Source organism: Rhinatrema bivittatum, chromosome 10 (assembly GCF_901001135.1).
Source record: "Rhinatrema bivittatum chromosome 10, aRhiBiv1.1, whole genome shotgun sequence".
NCBI lineage: Eukaryota > Metazoa > Chordata > Amphibia > Gymnophiona > Rhinatrematidae > Rhinatrema > Rhinatrema bivittatum.
Window position 1 is genome coordinate 60,708,041 of NC_042624.1, and position 20,064 is coordinate 60,728,104.

Genomic DNA, 20,064 nt, shown 5'->3' on the forward strand with positions numbered 1-20,064 from the left:
AATGTGGTTTCCAATACTTCAGGATCTCTCCATTCGCAGGCACGTTCCCCTGGGAAAGGACCCGCTTCTGATCACTCAAAATGACGGGTGCCTACGCCACCCCAATCTTCAAGCCTTGTCCCTGGCGGCCTGATTGTTGAAAGGTTAATTCTTCAGCCACTTAACCTTTCGGAACCAGTTTCCCGTGTCCTGATTGCTTCGTGGAAGCCTTCCACGAGAAAATCCTACCTTTACAAATGGAACAGGTTTAAGTCATGGAGCTCTTCTCAATCCCTTGACCCCTTTACCTGTCCCACCACGAAGTTTCTAGACTATCTCTGGCACTTGTCAGAATCAGGTCTAAAAACTTCCTCCATCAGAATGCATGTCAGTGCGGTAGCCGCCTTCCATAAAGGTATCGGGGACATTCCTATTTCAGTAGAGCTCCTCATAACATGCTTTCTGAAGGGCTTGCTCCACCTCAAGCCTCCACTGTGTTCCCCGGCCCCTTCTTGGGAACTCAACCTGGTTTTGGGTCAGCTCATAAAACCACCATTCGAGCCTCTCCATTCCTGTGATCTTCGCTATCTCACATGGAAAGTGATTTTCCTTTTGGCAATCACTTCTGCTCGCAGAGTTAGTGAGTTACAGGCTCTAGTTACCTATCCGCTTTACACTAAACTTCTGCAGGACTGGGCAGTACTCCGCACTCACCCTAAGTTCTTACCTAAGGTAGTTTCTGAGTTTCATCTCAATCAATCCACTATACTACCTATCTTTTTTCCCAGGCCCCATTCCAATCCAGGAGAACAGGCTCTGCATACCCTTGACTGTAAACGGGCTCTAGCTTTCTATCTAGACCGTACAGCTGCCCACAGGAAAAGCACTCAATTGTTTGTCTCTTTCCATTCCATCAAATTGGGGCAGCCTGTGGGGAAGCAGACTCTCTCCTCCTGGTTAGCGGACTGCATATCCTTTTGCTATCAGCAAGTGGGCATTCCACTTCAAGACCGTGTTAAAGCACACTCTGCGAGGGCCATGGTGACTTCAGTAGCACACCTACGTTTGGTGCCGCTTCCTGACATTTGCAGGGCTGCAACCTGGAGTTCTCTCCATACCTTTACAGCCCATTATTGCTTGGACAAAGCCGGAAGAGAAGATTCCATCTTCGGCCAGTCTCTTGCGCAACCTATTTACAACTTGACGTACCAACACCCTTCCACCTGCCCGTTAGGGTTCAGGATGCCCTCCACCAAATTCAACCCCAGTCCTAGTGCCTTGCACACCTGGGTACATTTGGCGCATACTCTGACATCCTCAGCTCGGTACTCACCCATATGTGACGAATACCATCCTGCTTGTCCTGTGAGAAAGCAAATGTTGCTTACCTGTAACAGGTGTTCTCACAGGACAGCAGGATGTTAGTCCTCATGAAACCCGCCCGCCACCCCCGCGGTGTTGGGTTCGTTAAGTTTCTTATTTTATTTTTCGGCACTTCCTGTAGCTTTTAAACAAGACTGAAGGGGGGACCCTTGCTGGCTGCAAGGTTAGTGCCATGCTGGGCATGCCCAGTAGGTGCCAGTCAAAGTTCTAGAAACTTTGACAAAAGTGTTCAGTGATTGGGCTCCATCATATGTGAGGACTAACATCCTGCTGTCCTGTGAGAACACCTGTTACAGGTAAGCAACATTTGCTATATCTCCTCTCAGCCATTTTTCTCCAAACTGTAGAGTCCTAACCTTATTAGCCTTTCTTCATAGGAGAATTGTTCATCCCCATTATCATTTTGGTTGCACTTCTCTGTATTGTTTCTAATTCTGTTATATCTTTCTTGAGATATGGTGACCAGAACTGCACACAGTACTGACGATGAAGTCACACCATGGAGCGATACAGAGGCATTATGATATTCTCTGTTTTCCTAGTGTATGGCCAGATAGACTCATTTCTTGAAAGCTGTTCTTTTAGATATAGCTTCTCTCACCTCAACTCTTAAACATGTTGGTAGTCATTTAGCTTTCCTTCCACCTTTTCTAATGCGTGGAATACATCTGGTCTGGGCTTCCAGGATGGTATTTTTAAGCAATGTCCATGACTGAGCTAAATTCTTAACCTTTGCAATTGCTTCTTTTAGTTTTTTCCTAACCATTTTCCTCATTTTAACATGTCACCTTTTTGAAAGTTAAATGCTGTCGCAGTAGATGTCTTTTTGTGCTCCCTCCAGTTAGTAAGTCAAATTTGATAATGTTGTGATCAATATTGCCAAGTCGCTCCAACACTGTTACCTCTCACACCAAATCCTGTATTCTCTAAGGATTAAGTCTAAAATAGTTTCCCCTCTTGTTGGTTCTCTTGTTGGTTTTTGAAGCAGTCATTTATTTCACCTAGGAACTTTACTTCTCTAGAATGTCCTGATATAACATTCACCCAGTCAATACTGGGGTAATTGAAATCACCCATTATTGCTGTGCTGCTGATTTTGTTAGCGTCCCTAATTTCTTTTAGCATTTCAGTGTCTGATAGTTCATTCTGGCCCCCACTACTTATTGTATTCCCTTTTTCACCAGGAATTTCTATCCATTAAGATTCGCCATTGCATTTTGTTTCCTGACTCAATGCTGTCTTTAACATATAGTGCCACCCCGCCACCAATTTGATCCATCTTATCATTTCGATATAATTTGTACCCTGGTATTAGTGTCCCATTGGTTATCCTCCTTCCACCAGGTTTCTGAGATGCCAATTATATCTAACTCTTCATCCAGTGCTATGTTCGCTAATTCTCCCATCTTCTTTTTTAGACTTCTAGCATTTGTATACAGACATTTCTAAGTATGTTTTTTGTTTGTATTAACAGCCTGCTCATCAGTTGACAAGGGTACTTTGGAATCTTTCTATTTATTTTATTTATTTATTTTTAAATCTTTTCTATACCGTCATTAAGGTGGGTACCGTCACAACGGTTTACAGTAAGGCGCACAAATAATAATGTTATTAAAATTTATCAGTTTACACAGGTGCCATTAGGTTCGGTAACATAGTTTTTTAATCAATGCTAGATGTTAAATGAGTGTGATCACTATTCTGTCCAGGTCAATTCTATAGCAGTTTGAGTTCAGGACTCATTCTAAACTTTACTTAGACACCTGGTCCACTTTGGCATTTATTGCTGTCTCTCTACTGGAATGCCCTATGTTCCCTGTTTCCTTAGCATCTTTCAAAGGTATATAATTCCGAACCACGCGCTTTTGAGCGACTTGACGGCTTTCCCCCATCATCTAGTTTAAAAGCTGCGCTATCTCCTTTTTAAAGGATAGTGCTAGCAGCCTGGTTCGACTCTGGTTATGATGGAGTCCATCCTTTCAGAAAAGGGCCCCCGTCTCCAAAATGAGTGCCCAGTTTCTAACAAAACTAAAACTGTCTTTCCTGCACCATCATCTCATCCACACATTGAGACTCTGGAGCTCTGCATGTCTCTGGGGTCTTGCACGTGGAACAGGGAGCATTTCTGAGAATGCTACCCTGTAGGTTCTGGATTTTAGCTTTCTACCTAAAACCCTAAATTTGGCCTCTGCACTTTCATATGTCATTTGTTCCCACATGTCCCAAAACAGCTGGCTCCTCCCCAGCACTATTTAAAATCCTGTCTACGTGAAGTGTTCACCACCTTTGCACCGGGCAGGCAAGTTACCAAGCAATCCTCACTTCCACCATTCAACCGGCTATCAACCTTCCTAATAATTGAATCACCAAGTATAACTGTTGTCCTAACACTTCCCTCCTGGGTCCAGAAGTAATTTACCCTAGGGCAATCCCACCACATGTACCAATTTCCTCACAGCCAGCCAGCAAGCTGTGTCAGCAGCAGGAAATAGCTTGGAGAAATACACAGGAATATGAGTAATTTAATCATCAGCTCGGTTCTTCAGGTTGCAAATGGAGATATGATGCTCCACTTTCCATATATGCCTCCACTGTGTCATTCCTAGCTGAATACCCAGTTCAGCGTTCCAGGTATCTGTTCATGATTGGGGAATATTTGTTCTGTATTTAGCCCTCATCATAGCCGAATAAATAAGCGAAATGCGCTTGATCAGGTACACGCTTGCAAAAAATGGCGAGAGGAGCTTCGAGCAGCGCTTTGCGAGCATTTTATGGATTTAAGCAACAAACAGTGTTGAGCTGGGGTGTGCAGCGGCTGAGTGGCTTCACCTGACGAAAAAGCAATTTGAAACCGGGCCTTGTTGGGGCAAACGTCGCCAATGGTTACACTGAAGCCTGAGGATTTAAATTTATGCTAAGTGACATTCGGGATTATGCTCCATTGTTGAACGTTTGTTGGACAAACTGTGATCATCTGTTTTGATCTTTTCACTTAAAGATGTCTTTTTGAATATATATAAAATAATAAAAAAATGTTTTTGAGAAAGTAATAAAAGGACTATAAGGTGGACGGTGGTGCTGATGATTAGACAAAGAACCAAGTAAGGTACACCAGGAGGGTGCCCTGAAGTTTAATGAAGCATCACTCTACACCTTTAAACATTTTTTTAGAAGTCTTATGGAGATGACATGGAAGTGTGGAAAAAAAACATAGTTAAAGTATAATTTTTAAATATTTATAAAATTAATATTGGTAAAATTGATTAAAAAAGAAAAATTATAGGGCAACATATAGCCAAAAATTTTTTTTGAGTGTGGGTTGTTTGATATGATTGGTATTGGAATTACCCCCACCTTTTGTGGATTAGTGGCAATTTTACATTTTTCCCAAGGCAGCAAGCTCATGACGGCGAAAAAGCCCTTCACATTTTAGACTGCAAATGGGCTTTGGTGTACTAGAAAAGGATTCAACTGCATTGCCAAACCAATCAGCTCTTTGCATCCTACAATCTGAACTGCCAGGGAACAGAAGTTGCTGAGTGCATACAACACTGTTACTGCTTAGCAGGAATACAACTCACAGACTCTGTTAAAGCTAATCAAGTAAAAGCTATGGCTTCCTTTGTTGCTCACCTTTGTGAAGACATCTGCAAAGCTTTCAACTTGGTCTTCAGTTCATGCCTTTTACATTTCACTATTGTTTTGATAGTCTCTCAAACACTGACAGTACATTTGAATAGGAAGTTATGCAGAATCTGTTTTCATTGTAGGCCACTCTCCACAGTGGGAACCAGCAGGGCTAGTACTAGCTTTTTTTCTGCCCTGTGTGAAGAATTACAGTGCTCCTTCCCCCTCCCCACGATTCATTCATTCTCTGTCCCAGGCCCATCAAAAAAAAAAGAAAAAGCCCAGCTCTCTTCAGCAATTCCTATTTTTAAAAACTGTCACCTGCCATCCCCTGCTCCCATAAAAGTCATGGTCAAGGGGAGAGTTTTAGACACCCTAGGCAAACCTTACACACTTTACAGACCCCTGCCCCTCACACATACCTCTTATACCTTCTCCACTCATCGAAACCATAGCCAAACACATCAACACTAACTCACCGGCTATTATCTTAGGAGACTTCAACATCCATGTTGACTCCCCTACCCTATCATCTAATTGCGAAGCTCTTCTCCTTTCTCTCCAGGCTATGGGATTCAAACAAATTATAAACAACCCCACACACAAGGCAGGCCACACGCTTGACCTGATATTCACTAACGAAACCATCTCGCCCATCACCCCTCCTTCCTGCTCTCCCATCCCCTGGTCAGATCACTCGATGATAACTACAAAATTATATATAAAACAAAAATTGACCCCTATTGTTACTAAATCCTCGATCCAGTTCAGGAAACCCTGTTCCATGGACACTCTCAACAACAGCCTGGCCGAAGAACTAATTAAACTGGACTTCTCAGATGCGGATACTGCTATGGACTCCTGGCAAACTATTACACACTCAGTAGCTAACAGAATTTGCCCTGTAACAACAAAAGTTATCAACCCAGCCCGCACGAACAAGAAACCCTGGTTCTCAACCGAACTAAGGAAACTCAAACAGGATCTACAACACAAAGAACAACGCTGGCGGAAAGATTCCTCCCCTTCCTCACTTGCTTCGTACAAAACTGCAATGAGCTACTATAGGACATCCATTACCCGCACCAAACGAGATTTCTACGCCAAAAAAATACACGGCTTCTTATATGACCCTAAAACTCTGTTCTCATATGTAGCTGCCCTTACCACACCTATGCCCCTCACCATCCCAGAAGAAGAAGCCCAGAACAAATCTACAGAGTTGGCTATCTTTTTTGATAACAAAATCAAAAACCTTCTTGCCCCCCTGGCTTCAACTAACATGGCTCCAGACCCTTCGCAACCATTAAGCCTCGCAACTAATAACCCTCCACCAAATATCCACAGACCGTCACTAGAAATTCTTGAACAGACATCCTCCCTGGAAATTGAATCAATAATCAAGAAAATGAAACCTTCCACTCATCCTCTGGACCAAATACCGACCAAACTACTTCTCACCATCCCTAACACTATTGCTAAACCGCTGGCAGACATCATAAATTGCTCCCTCAATCAAGGATCGGTCCCGGACTCCTTAAAAATTGCTTCACTTAAACCCTTACTTAAAAAACCCAACCTGGACCCAGCCGACCCTGCAAACTTCCGCCCCATTGCAAACCTACCTTTTATAGCCAAGCTAATGGAAAAGCTTGTCAACATCCGACTCACAGACTACCTTGACTCCCACAATATTCTCTACCCCTCTCAATTCGGATTCAGGAAACGCCTAAACACAGAATCCCTCCTTCTTTCTCTAACGGACAACATCCTGATGGGCCTTGACAAGGGACAACCTTACCTGCTAGCCCTTCTCGACATCTCTGCCGCGTTCGACACGGTAAACCACAATATCCTCATTAACCGCTTAATGGAAATAGGCATATCCGGCTCTGCACTGCTCTGGTTCACATCCTTTCTGAACAACAGACACTACAAAGTCAAAATAAATGACAAAGAATCTCACTCCATTCCATCAAACCAAGGTGTACCTCAGGGTTCGTCTCTTTCCCCTACCCTGTTCAATATATATCTACTCCCTTTATGCCAGCTACTCAATAGTCTCAATCTCACCCACTTTATATACGCGGACGATGTACAAATCATAATCCCCATTTCAGACCCCATCTCTACTCTAAATTTCTGGAACAACTGCTTACACGCCATAAACCTTCTGCTCTCGAGTCTCAATTTGGTCCTAAATACTTCCAAAACGGAACTACTGGTTATCTCCCCTTGTGACAACAACCCCCTCGCAAATAATGCTAGCATCCCATTAGCAAACCAGGTCAGAGATCTTGGGGCCACCCTTGACTCTAGAATGAATTTCAAAAAATTCATTAACGCCACAACCAAAGAATGCTTCTTCAAGCTACAGGTCCTGAAGCAACTTAGACCGCTCTTACACTTCAAGGATTTCCGTTCGGTGCTTCAAGCCATACTGTTTTCAAAGATCGACTATTGTAATGCTCTATTACTTGGTCTGCCTGCTTCGTCCACCAAACCTCTTCAGATGCTGCAAAACGCAGCGGCTAGGATCCTTACAAACACTCGTCGCAAGGACCATATCACACCAATACTAAAAATTCTACACTGGCTGCCCATCCAATATAGAATACTTTTCAAGGCTCTCACCATCATCCACAAATCAGTCTACCAGCAATCCACTCTCCAACTCACCTTCCCACTTGAATTACATACTTCCGCAAGACCGATCAGAACTGCCTACAAAGGTTCGCTCAAGGCCCCCCCCAACAAATCATCGGTCCACAACACTATTCACAAGCGAGCTCTTTCAACAGCAGGTCCACTACATTGGAATTCACTTCCACAAGACTTACGCCAAGAACAATGCCATTCAACTTTCAGAAAGAAATTGAAAACCTGGCTTTTCGCAGAAGCCTACCGCTGAAGGATCTCCTCAACCATCACTGACTCTCACTCCCCCACCCCTCCCCTATCCCCTCCCCTATCCCTTCCCCCCACCCAACCTCACCCTTTCCTTCTCCCTCTGGACATACCAGGCTAATAACTGCCTAGGACAAACCTATGTTGTGTATCTTACAGTTTTTGTTGATTTATATATTTATCTCTCTCTAATTGTTTCTTAGTTTAAACTCTGCACTGTCTTCCATTGCCCAGGTTTTATGCTCCCTGTTTAATGTAACTTTACTTTCTACCTTGATGTTAATTGGTTTCCCCTCAGTTACATTGTAAACCGGTACGATAAGACCTAGTCTTGAGCATCGGTATAGGAAAAGAAATTAAATAAATAAATAAATATAGACATGTGCACCCAGTTAAATTATGCATTTATAACAGGTTGTACTTTTGACTTTTTTCATATGAAGTTTTCTGAGGCAAATTATCACTTACAGCATATATATTAAATTTACATGCACTGCTGTGGTGCCAACCCAGAAAACTGTGCAAAAAGACACTTGGAATTTGTATGGAATTAGACTTTTTGTAATGCAATTCTATCTTGTGCATATTCATTGTGGATATCCTGAAAACATGACTGGTTTAGGAACACTCTAATAATCTCCTGCTCTCCATACCTGGGCTCATTTGATTGCCAATCACCCTGAGATTGTTATGGATTGGAAGAGGTAGGGCTGCACAAACTTTATCTTCTTGCTCTCTCTCTCACACTCGCTCTCTCTTGTTCACTCATGCTCTCTCGCACACTCCCTCTCTCTCATACACAGTTGCGCTCTCTCACGCACACGTAGGCTCTCACCACACCCACTGCCACTTCTTCACTTAGGGCCGTGGTGGAATGAGCTCCACCATGGCCCCCACTAGTCTCCCTGTGCTGGGGAAGTGTGTGGGGGTGGTGGATGGGAGGGATAAGCTGTGGGTGCACGTGGAAACACTGTAGCCTCATTTTTGGCTGCTGGCAGATTGAGCTCCACTGGTGGCGAATGGACTCGCTTCTTTGGCCGCTAGTAATTTGGGCTCTACCAGTGGTCCTATGGCTTTCCTGCTGCCACTGGCCCCGTTGTGTGTGCCACCCTGTGCAAATGCACAGTATGCATACCTGGTTGTGCTGGGTCTGGGGACCAGGTTGCTTACTAAGTAAGCGCTCTGCTGCAGCTCTTGGGACACCCCACATATAATGGCTATTCAGCCTGCTTATTGTTGGAAAAAGCTAGTTTGCTTACCATAAACGGTGTTTTTCATAGATAGCAGGATGAATTACCCTCTCACCTCTCTGGAGCTTTGATTACGAAACTAGATTTAGCTCTGGTACTGTCTGAGGAGGCTCATGCAGGAATTTTCGTATGTGTTCAGTAGAGCTCAAAGCTCTACTATTTTGGAGAAACGAGTCCATTTGGTACCATCGAATGACATCGCCCCACATATAATGGCTAGTTTATCTTGCTATCTATGGTAAACACTGTTTACTGCGGGCAAACTTGCTTTGTTCCACAACCCACCTAGTTATATCCACATTGTAGTCATTTACCGGGGCCGTATTAGGGCAGTGATTGCAACAACTTAAATAGTTTTGTATTTCAAAACTACGTGTGCATTAGAAAAAATATTTGCAGAAAACGTAGGTGCACATTGGTGTGTACTTTTTCCTTAGGCATTTTTCAAAGTGAAAGTGTATTCTTAATTTCACTTTGAAAACTGGTGCAAAGTCCATGGGTAAAAAGCACCCTTGGACTTTGCAACAATGTGGGCAGTATGAAAATTGCCCTCTTACTACTGCCTGATACTTATTTGCAAATTTTACTGCCTAATGCCACTCGAAAGCATTTAATGGGTTATGCCTTTTATTTTGTTGAATAAATAGTTTAGGAAATAATGCTGTTTAAAATCTATTCTTTAAAAAGAGTTGTATACACCGTGTCTTTGTATCTGGTTATATCTGTTGAAGTTTGAGAGTGCATACAACAATATATTTTACAACAGTTAGCACAGATTATAAGAGAAAGTAATTTATGTATATTCTGCTTCAGGAATAAGAGAATTTTACCTCTGCCTTTTTTCCTTTCTGTAGTCTCTCATCTGATGCAGGAAGATCACGGAAATCCCTTGCATCTCCCCCTTTAGGTTCCCAGAATTCTTTGCAGGTTGACTCCCCAGGGAATTTAGTAGACAGAACTCGTTCTTTGGCAGGTCTGCCCACAACAGTTCCTGCTTCAGGACTGAAACACACGGCAACTTTCTCTGATGCCAACTTGGGGCTTGGGAAGGAAGGGACTGGAACAGCTACTGCTGCGACAAGTAAGTGTCACCTCTTGCTACCTCAGGGTTCAACATGGTGCAGGCTTGTGGAAAAGGAGTTTTATAAAGGGAGAGTTTGGTATTTTGATATGTTTGCTGTTGGCAATGTTTTTTACTCATTGAAAGTCTCAGTGGCAAAGCTATGCATTAGGTCTCCAGTTTAATCTCTGTGTTCTCTTCGACTTCCCAGGTTGTCTGAGGATTTTGCACAAGCAGATTTTGCAGCCTTGTGGTGGGTAGGGGGAGAGGACAGGAGTTGTGGTCATCCATTAAGAGTAACCTCTAGTGGCTGGATTTAAAGCATATGACTAAGGTTCTGGAAGGAGCCCTGGTGCCTGGCTCCTGGCCAAGCAACTGTTGCTTCAGTGAACGAGGAGTTGAACTTGGGTCTCTCTGTATGAGCCATTGGACTGGTCCTAAATTTTAAGTTGAAACCTTTTTAAGGATTTTATCATTAGAAGATAGGACCAGATAAGGGGGTATGTTATCTGTCTTCCTCTGATCATCTTCTTGCTTTGCAGCACCAATGAGATTCTCCCCAGCTGCACTCAAGCATCGCATGACAGCTGAGCTCAGTTACTTAAGCGCCATTGAGGAATCTGTGCACCAGCTCTCTGACATGGAACGTGTCCGGGGCATATCTCTTGCTCAGCAGGAGACGGTCTCCCTAGCGCAGATTCTAAAGGTAAGTGGCAGAAGAGGGTTAGTTGGGATGAGAGGTTTGGAGTTGAGGAGCTAAGTTTTCTTTTTATTTTTTTGTTGTGGGATGATTTTGGATGGGGGGTGTTCTTAGAGGAGAGTATTTTATAGGCGTGTTTGTTTTAGAAATTGTAATTTGTGCTTGAAGATGCCTACACTGCTTTGGGCAGGCTTGTACTTGGTATGGTGGTATATAAGTAATAAATGAAATAAAGGTTATCAAGGGGTCTGCTTATTACTGTAAGCTATCCAGAGGCTGCTGCTGTAATTTCTACTTAAGTTTTTTAAACTCACTCTTCAAATGTTTATTTCTATACTAACCTGGAATTGTAAAGAAGGTTCTCAGAGGACAAGCAGGATGGTAGTCCTGACATGGGTGACATCATCAGATGGAGCACTGATGTGTAAAGTTTCTAGAACTTTGACTAAGCACACTGAGCATGCCCTATACCACATATCAAGAGGGTAGGCAGTCTAAAAAAGCCGTGAGGGCATTCAAGTGCCTATACCACATATCTATGCTGAGTCCTCTCCAGTCTCTCTTTCTGTGGAGCTGTAAGTGACTGAGCTCACTTTGGCTATTTTTGCCCTTGTGGAAAATTTTGTTCCACTTAAGGCAGTCGGTAGAGCTTCCAGCTTTTCCAACTTTGGATGCGACATCTCCTCATTCGAGAGAATTGCAGCTCTTGAATGTTAAGCATGCATTGTTGCACTACCTTAAAATCACTAATTGTTTCTGGTTGTCAGATCACCTTTTTGGGCAAAAAAGGGCACACGTCATCAAAAGCCACAACTTCGCAGTGGTTGAAGGAAGCCATAGGTTCCACGTACATCTGTCAGGGTCATCCTATCCCGGTCATCCTATCCTGGAGATTTGTAGGGCAGCTTCTTGGAAGTCTTTGCACACATTTGCCAGGCATTATTGTTTGGATGTCCAGGCCCCTGAGGCCATGAGTTTTGGTGAATTGTACTTTGAGGGGTACTCTTGCGGTCCCACTCTATTTAGGGAAGCTTTGGTACATCTCAGGAATCTGGACTGATCTGGGAACGTACAGGGAATAGAAAATTGGTTCTTACCTGCTAATATTCATTCCTGTAGTACCACATATCACTTTAGAGTCCTGCCCAGTTGAGGGAGGGACTTTAGGAGAGTCCGCTCGATCTGTTGTAATTAATCTGCAGAAAGGCACAGGTTTTGTTTGGTCCTTCACGGTTTTTTTTTTTAATATGGATGAGTTTATCTGTTTCAAGTTTCCACTTCCCACTGTTCATTCAGGGGATATTAATTTGTGGTTGGTATTAGTGTTCTTACTATCTTGGCTTAGGTACAGGTCAATACTGAGGGACTGCAGGTAGCACACTAGGTTATATGGCAGTGTCAGTAAAACTTTGTCTCCATCTGCTGGAAGGGAGGCAAAACCCAGGAGTCTGGACAGCTCTGTGGTACTACAGGAATGAAAAAGCAGGTAAGAACCAATTTTCCTTTGCCGCTTATGCGCCCAAATGAACCCTGAAGGGAAATCGGCTTCAATTTGACAAGATAGAGCAGCTCTTTGGGTCGAAGAAGTCCAAGCCATCAACGACAGCAGCATTGGATTTGAAGGACCAAGGAGCCACACCAATGGACACCAAGCCATCGACGGACAAAAGATGCCGGAGACCGACCATTGTTGATCTCCTCCAGGCCGAGGATTTCGGGTTCCTCGGCACCGGGGAAAGACTGGGTCGAGCATTGGAAGCCCCCGAAGTGACCCTGTAGCAAGGAGTGCCAATCTTCCATCAGTGCCAGGGTCCGTGACAGCCTCCACCAGTTCTGACGACATTCACCTTTCCACCTTGAAGGACCGAAGAGGATCTGGCCACCCCTCCTTCCTCCCATTCTGTATTGGCATTGGCAATGCTTCAGGAGGAGCTGGAATGCTGAGTCCAGCTAGCAGTGGACCGGGCGCTGCAGGGCTTCGCTCTTGGGAGGAAGGTGTTTCAAGGTGCCATTCTCATTGCCCACATTGCTGCCTACCAGCTCTACGTGAGCCAGTACTTGTGGGACATCTGGAAGCAGGTGCAGGAGGTGGCCAAGCAGCTGCCTCAACAGCAGCAGGACACCCTCATGTCGCTGGTGTATAAAGACCTGAAGTGTGGAAAACATGAGGACCTATGATGTTTTCGAGACTGCATCAAGAGTCTCTGCAGTGGGAATTGGTGTCTTCAGAATGGCAATGCTGTGGGCCTTGGATCTTCGACCAAAGAAATAGGAATGACTTGCTGACATGCTGTGTATTGGAGAGAATCTTTTCGGAGGTAGGGTGAATGATGCTGTGGCCAAGCTTCAGGACCACCATGAAACCCTCCAACAATGGACCTCTCATTCTCTTCTAGGAGGCTGGCAAAACCAGGACCAAGGAAGTCTTTCTTTCGCCAAAGGAAATGCTATCCTCCGCCCCCTCGCTCCCATCAGGGCTCCTGTGGCTGTCCTAGGCAGCAGAAAGTCCCCAAAACCCCAGTCAACTCCAGGGACAGGATTTTGACTGGGTTGTAGGGTGCCTGCACCAGTTGCCCTTACCCGGGACAATGGACCCACTGGTTGGGGGAAGGCTGCAGTTCTTTGCAAACTAGTGGCCTAGGATAACCTTGGAACAGTGGGTTCTGTCCATCATCAGTCAGGGGTACCAATTGAACCTATTGGGTGTCCTGCCAAATTGCCCTCCGTACCTGTTTTGGGGGCTGGTAGTGCATCAGGAGGTACTACTAGCGGAGCTCTCCTCCCTGTTAATGGCCAGAGTGGTTAAGCCCATACCGCCAGGGCAAAGAGGGTGGAGATTCTACTCCAGGTATTTTGATTCCAAAGAGAACAGGAGGATTCCATATTGTCCTAGACTTAAGGGCCTTGAACAAGTTTCTAAGAAAAGAAAAGTTCAAGATGGTTTGTCTGGGCACCTTGATCTCCCTTTTGCAAAAAGGATGCATATGTTCATATCGAGATCTTCCCTGGTCACAGGAAGTATCTCCAGTTTGTCGAAAAACAGCAATTCCAGTACCAGGTGTTGCTGTTCAGGCTCACTTAAGCCCCACTGGTCTTCACAAAATGCCTGACCGTGGTGGCGGCCCACCTCTGCAGATAGCGAGCGCATGTTTTCCTATATCTGGACAACTGGATGGTCAAGAGCATGTCTCAGGCAAGGGCCGTTAGTTCCATGAGCTTGACTATCCAGGTGTTGGAGTCACTAGGGTTCGTTCTCGACTACTCAAAGTCCCATCTTAGCCCGTTACTTCAATTGGACTTCATAGGAGCCCTGCTTGACCCAGTTCAGGCCAAGGCCTTCCTGCCTCGCCAGAGGGCTGTCATCTTGATGACCATTGTGGTCATCAAGAGCCAGCAGCTATCAGCCTGGCACATGTTGAGGTTATTGGGCCATATGGCTGCAACCGTCCATGTCACGCCTTTGGCATGTTTATACATGCGCAGAGCCCAGTGGACCCTGAGGGTCCAGTGGTGCCAGGCCACTCAGAGCCTCCAGGATTGCATCCGAGACACCCTGTTTCTCCGGGACTCATTTTCCTGATGGCGGGTACTTTCAAATCTGGAATGGGGGATCTTGTTTCGAAGTCTCTCAACCAAAATTGTCCTAACCATGCATGCTTCCACCCTGGGGTGAGGAGTTCATGTAGGCGGACTCAGCACTCAGGTTCTCCAGTCAGCCCAGGAAAGCTCTTGTCAAATCAAGCTTCTGGAGTTTAAGGCGATCAGGTACGCGCTATGGGCTTTCAGATATTGACTGTCGAACAAAGTTGTCCTGATCCACACCTAAAACCAAGAAACTATGTGGTATGTCAACAAGCAGGGAGGCACAGGATCTATTCTTCTGTATCAGGAAGCAGTCCAGATCTGGACGTTGCCCCGTCCCAAGGGATGGTGCTCAGAGCCATGTACCTGGCCGGGACAGAGAACTTGATAGCGGACAGGCTGAGTCGAGCCTTCAGACCCTACGAGTAGCCCCTGGAACAGGGGGTAGCGAATCAGATATTTTGCCTATGGGGAAGCCCGGACGTAGATCTGTTCACATCCCCCTGCAACAGGAAAGTGCCTTTGTTGTGCTCCCTGTACAGTTCAGATGGCAAACCAGCCTTGAATACCCTTGCCCATCATTGGGGCATGGGTCTTCTATATGCATATCCGATGAATCAATTAGTGATAAGGACTCTTGAAGCTTCGTGAGGACAGGGGGACTATGATGCTCATAGCCCCTCATTGGCTGAGATAGGTCCGGTTTCCATTCCTACGGGAGTTGTCCTTCAGTCTGGGGACTTTCCCAAATCTTATCACACAAGAACAAGGCATATTGTGGCATTCCAACCTCCAGGCTATGTTGCTCACAGTCTGGATGAGAGAAACCCAACTCTGTGGGGTGGAAGGCAGGTTTCATGAGGACTACCATCCTGCTTGTCCTCTGAGAAAGCAGAGTTGCTTACCTGTAGCAGATGTTCTCCGAGAACAGCAGGATGGTAGTCCTCATGAAGCCTGCCTTCCACCCCACTCCTCCTGATGATGTCACACGTGTGAGGACTAAAATCCTGCTGTCCTCTGATAACACCTGTTACAGGTAAGCAACTCTGCTTTCAAAAACTAAAAAAAAAAAGTTTTTCAGTAAACATTCATTAAGTGCTCCCCTTTCCCTCTCCCCTATCCATTCACAGGCTCAACAGCAGCGACATGAATTGGACTTGGCTTTGCTAAAAATTAAGGCGGAGCAAGAGGCACAAGAGAGTCGGAGGCAGCTGGAGGATGCCAGGCAGAAAGCAGCTGAGGTAATTGGGGTCAGAATCAGCTGTCAAAAGGCTGAACAAGAAAGCAAGCTGGCAATTAGAGCAAGACTTTCAGCAAAGGGAGAAGCTGTCACAAAAACAGTGTGCAAAGTAGGATGACAACTCTATATGAGCTAAGTCTGGTACAAGAATATTCTGGAGAAGCAGAAATGAAGCAATTCAGATCATTTACAAGTGCTTGAGCTGGTGTGCTTATGAACCCAATTTATGGAAAAAATGTCTGTCTTACCATTGGTAACACATTTGGAAATATTCATTGCCATTAAAACACTTTTTCTTCTCTCATACCGGTGCCTTGAAAATACTGTACAATCTAAATATGTGACACTTCCATTAAGATTATTTTGTGTTGAGAATTATATGTAAGCACAAATATACATTCAAGGGTTTATTGGTTGTGCTTTAAAAACTCTCACCACTGCTGCTTAAAGGCAGTATGAAACTAGCTCAGCCATTCATATATTGGTACATCATCTTATATAGTACCAGGAAAGTACAGGACTTTCACAGCTAATTCAAAATGCTACAGCTTGACTGCTTGTCCAGACACAATTGGGAGGACTTGTTTGTTGCTGAGCATAATAAATTTAAGACTTTAACCTTGGCAATTAAGGCGCAGCACAACACAGGCCCCATCTCTTTGACTGAGTAGTTAAGAACATAAGAACATAAGAAAATGCCATACTGGGTCAGACCAAGGGTCCATCAAGCCCAGCATCCTGTTTCCAACAGTGGCCAATCCAGGCCATAAGAACCTGGCAAGTACCCAAAAACTAAGTCTATTCCATGTAACCATTGCTAATGGCAGTGGCTATTCTCTAAGTGAACTTAATAGCAGGTAATGGACTTCCCCTCCAAGAACTTATCCAATCCTTTTTTAAACACAGCTATACTAACTGCACGAACCACATTCTCTGGCAACAAATTCCAGAGTTTAATTGTGCGTTGAGTAAAAAATAACTTTCTCCGATTAGTTTTAAATGTGCCCCATGCTAACTTCATGGAGTGTCCCCTAGTCTTTCTATTATCCGAAAGAGTAAATAACCGATTCACATCTACCCGTTCTAGACCTCTCATGATTTTAAACACCTCTATCATATCCCCCCTCAGTCGTCTCTTCTCCAAGCTGAAAAGTCCTAACCTCTTTAGTCTTTCCTCATAGGGGAGTTGTTCCATTCCCCTTATCATTTTGGTAGCCCTTCTCTGTACCTTCTCCATCGCAATTATATCTTTTTTGAGATGCGGCGACCAGAATTGTACACAGTATTCAAGGTGCGGTCTCACCATGGAGCGATACAGAGGCATTATGACATTTTCCGTTTTATTCATCATTCCTTTTCTAATAATTCCCAACATTCTGTTTGCTTTTTTGACTGCCGCAGCACACTGAACCGACGATTTCAATGTGTTATCCACTATGACACCTAGATCTCTTTCTTGGGTTGTAGCACCTAATATGGAACCCAACATCGTGTAATTATAGCATGGGTTATTTTTCCCTATATGCATCACCTTGCACTTATCCACATTAAATTTCATCTGTCATTTGGATGCCCAATTTTCCAGTCTCACAAGGTCTTCCTGCAATTTATCACAATCTGCTTGTGATTTAACTACTCTGAACAATTTTGTGTCATCTGCAAATTTGATTATCTCACTCGTCGTATTTCTTTCCAGATCATTTATAAATATATTGAACAGTAAGGGTCCCAATACAGATCCCTGAGGCACTCCACTGTTCACTCCCTTCCACTGAGAAAATTGCACATTTAATCCTACTCTCTGTTTCCTGTCTTTTAGCCAGTTTGCAATCCACGAAAGGACATCGCCACCTATCCCATGACTTTTTACTTTTCCTAGAAGCCTCTCATGAGGAACTTTGTCAAACGCCTTCTGAAAATCCAAGTATACTATATCTACCGGTTCACCTTTATCCACATGTTTATTAACTCCTTCAAAAAAGTGAAGCAGATTTGTGAGGCAAGACTTGCCCTGGGTAAAGCCATGCTGACTTTGTTCCATTAAACCATGTCTTTCTATATGTTCTGTGATTTTGATGTTTAGAACACTTTCCACTATTTTTCCTGGCACTGAAGTCAGGCTAACCGGTCTGTAGTTTCCCGGATCGCCCCTGGAGCCCTTTTTAAATATTGGGGTTACATTTGCTATCCTCCAGTCTTCAGGTACAATGGATGATTTTAATGATAAGTTACAAATTTTTACTAATAGGTCTGAAATTTCATTTTTTAGTTCCTTCAGAACTCTGGGGTGTATACCATCCGGTCCAGGTGATTTACTACTCTTCAGTTTGTCAATCAGGCCTACCACATCTTCTAGGTTCACCGTGATTTGATTCAGTCCATCTGAATCATTACCCATGAAAACCTTCTCCATTACGGGTACCTCCCCAACATCCTCTTCAGTAAACACCGAAGCAAAGAAATCATTTAATCTTTCCGCGATGGCCTTATCTTCTCTAAGTGCCCCTTTAACCCCTCGATCATCTAATGGTCCAACTGACTCCCTCACAGGCTTTCTGCTTCGGATATATTTAAAAAAGTTTTTACTGTGAGTTTTTGCCTCTACAGCCAACTTCTTTTCAAATTCTCTCTTAGCCTGTCTTATCAATGTCTTACATTTAACTTGCCAATGTTTATGCTTTATCCTATTTTCTTCTGTTGGATCCTTCTTCCAATTTTTGAATGAAGATCTTTTGGCTAAAATAGCTTCTTTCACCTCCCCTTTTAACCATGCCGGTAATCGTTTTGCCTTCTTTCCACCTTTCTTAATGTGTGGAATACATCTGGACTGTGCTTTTAGAATGGTATTTTTTAACAATGACCACGCCTCTTGGACATTTTTTACTTTTGTAGCTGCTCCTTTCAGTTTTTTTCTAACAATTTTTCTCATTTTATCAAAGTTTCCCTTTTGAAAGTTTAGCACGAGAGCCTTGGATTTGCACACTGTTCCTTTTCCAGTCATTAAATCAAATTTGATCATATTATGATCACTATTGCCAAGCGGCCCCACCATCGTTACCTCTCTCACCAAGTCCTGTGCTCCACTGAGAATTAGATCTAAAATTGCTCCCTCTCTCGTCGGTTCCTGAACCAATTGTTCCCATTTATTTATTTATGTAACATAATTTATTAACTGCACATTCAAGAAATGTGGCGGATTACAAACGTTTGAACATATATTTCACTTGTTGTGCTCACCAGAGGGTAAATATCTGATGATTCCACTACCAAAAGTCTTTAACTCAGCTAGGGCCTGATACTGTGTTTTGTTTTTTTCTTGCGCAATTCCAAATTGGAGTAATACTTTACTGCAAGCTGTGCTCATATCAATTGACCTTATGTTTAGATTTTCTTGAAAAACCTTTTTATTTACTGTTTGATATTCATTTGATTTTATGGCTTGTGCACCTACTTTTGTTATGTTGACTGCTTTTATGTTTTACTGTAATGTGCCATGAGCAAAGTGGAAGGATGGGGTAATATAAAATTAAATATGAGACTGTTGTTATCCAAATAAGAGAGCACTTTACAGATTATTTAAAGTCATTTGAGATAAATTCCTTTATTTTTGAAGAAGAATTGTCAGCTTAACTATTTAATAAACAGTACTGAAATAAGATCCATGCACCACCACCTTTGCACAGGCCCATGCAGAGACACTGCAGGAACTGGTCCAGTCCCGGCAGGATGTTGCAGAAACATTTCAGGAGACCACCTCGAAGATAGTAGCACAGCAGGCCGAGGCATCCAGGTTGACTGCTGACACAGCTCGCCAAATACGAGAGGTGAGAACCCTCGAGCAATAAGGTGGTTGTTGTCCTTTCTTCAGGAAACCCCAAAATGTATTGATTTACACCAGTATTCTCACCTTTCTTTGTCTCTTATTTCCCATCATATGCCATAATCTTTGTTACAACTAATATCTGGATTGTTTTTAGCTTTGCAATTCAACAATAAATACTTTACTGTTCAGATGTAGTCAAAAAATTAAAGGACCATCATAATAAGCTCTATTGGTTGTATCACCTTCATAGCTTTATACTTAATCATCGGTCCTAATCGGTCCACTTAATTCTTTTGAGTAAATCTGAACAGTAGAGTATTAATTGTTGAATTGAATGGTTAAGCCATAGTTTTCTGACACCTTTCTTTTGTATCGTTTTTAGCTTTGCCATTTGTTTTAGATACATTTAGATATAAGCATTTTATTATTTTTTTGTAATTGTCAATTTTTATTGAACCAACATCTTAAAAGTACAGCACATAGCATTCCAACATATTTACAACCCACAATAAA

At 43.5% G+C, this 20,064-nt stretch overlaps 1 protein-coding gene across 5 annotated transcripts in view; it reads left to right on the top strand.

Moving 5' to 3' along the window:
* The window catches only part of CEP350 (centrosomal protein 350), a 358,722-nt gene that overhangs the window by 147,921 nt on the left and 190,737 nt on the right, over positions 1–20,064 (top strand). For 4 of the 5 annotated variants that reach the window (XM_029617504.1, XM_029617506.1, XM_029617505.1 and 1 more), the window contains exons 16-19: positions 10,001–10,227; positions 10,749–10,912; positions 15,619–15,729; positions 19,412–19,552. In XM_029617504.1, coding sequence (XP_029473364.1) covers positions 10,001–10,227; positions 10,749–10,912; positions 15,619–15,729; positions 19,412–19,552 — 643 coding nt within the window. The remainder of the gene's footprint in view (positions 1–10,000; positions 10,228–10,748; positions 10,913–15,618; positions 15,730–19,411; positions 19,553–20,064) is intronic. The other variant, XM_029617508.1, reaches the window with a different exon arrangement.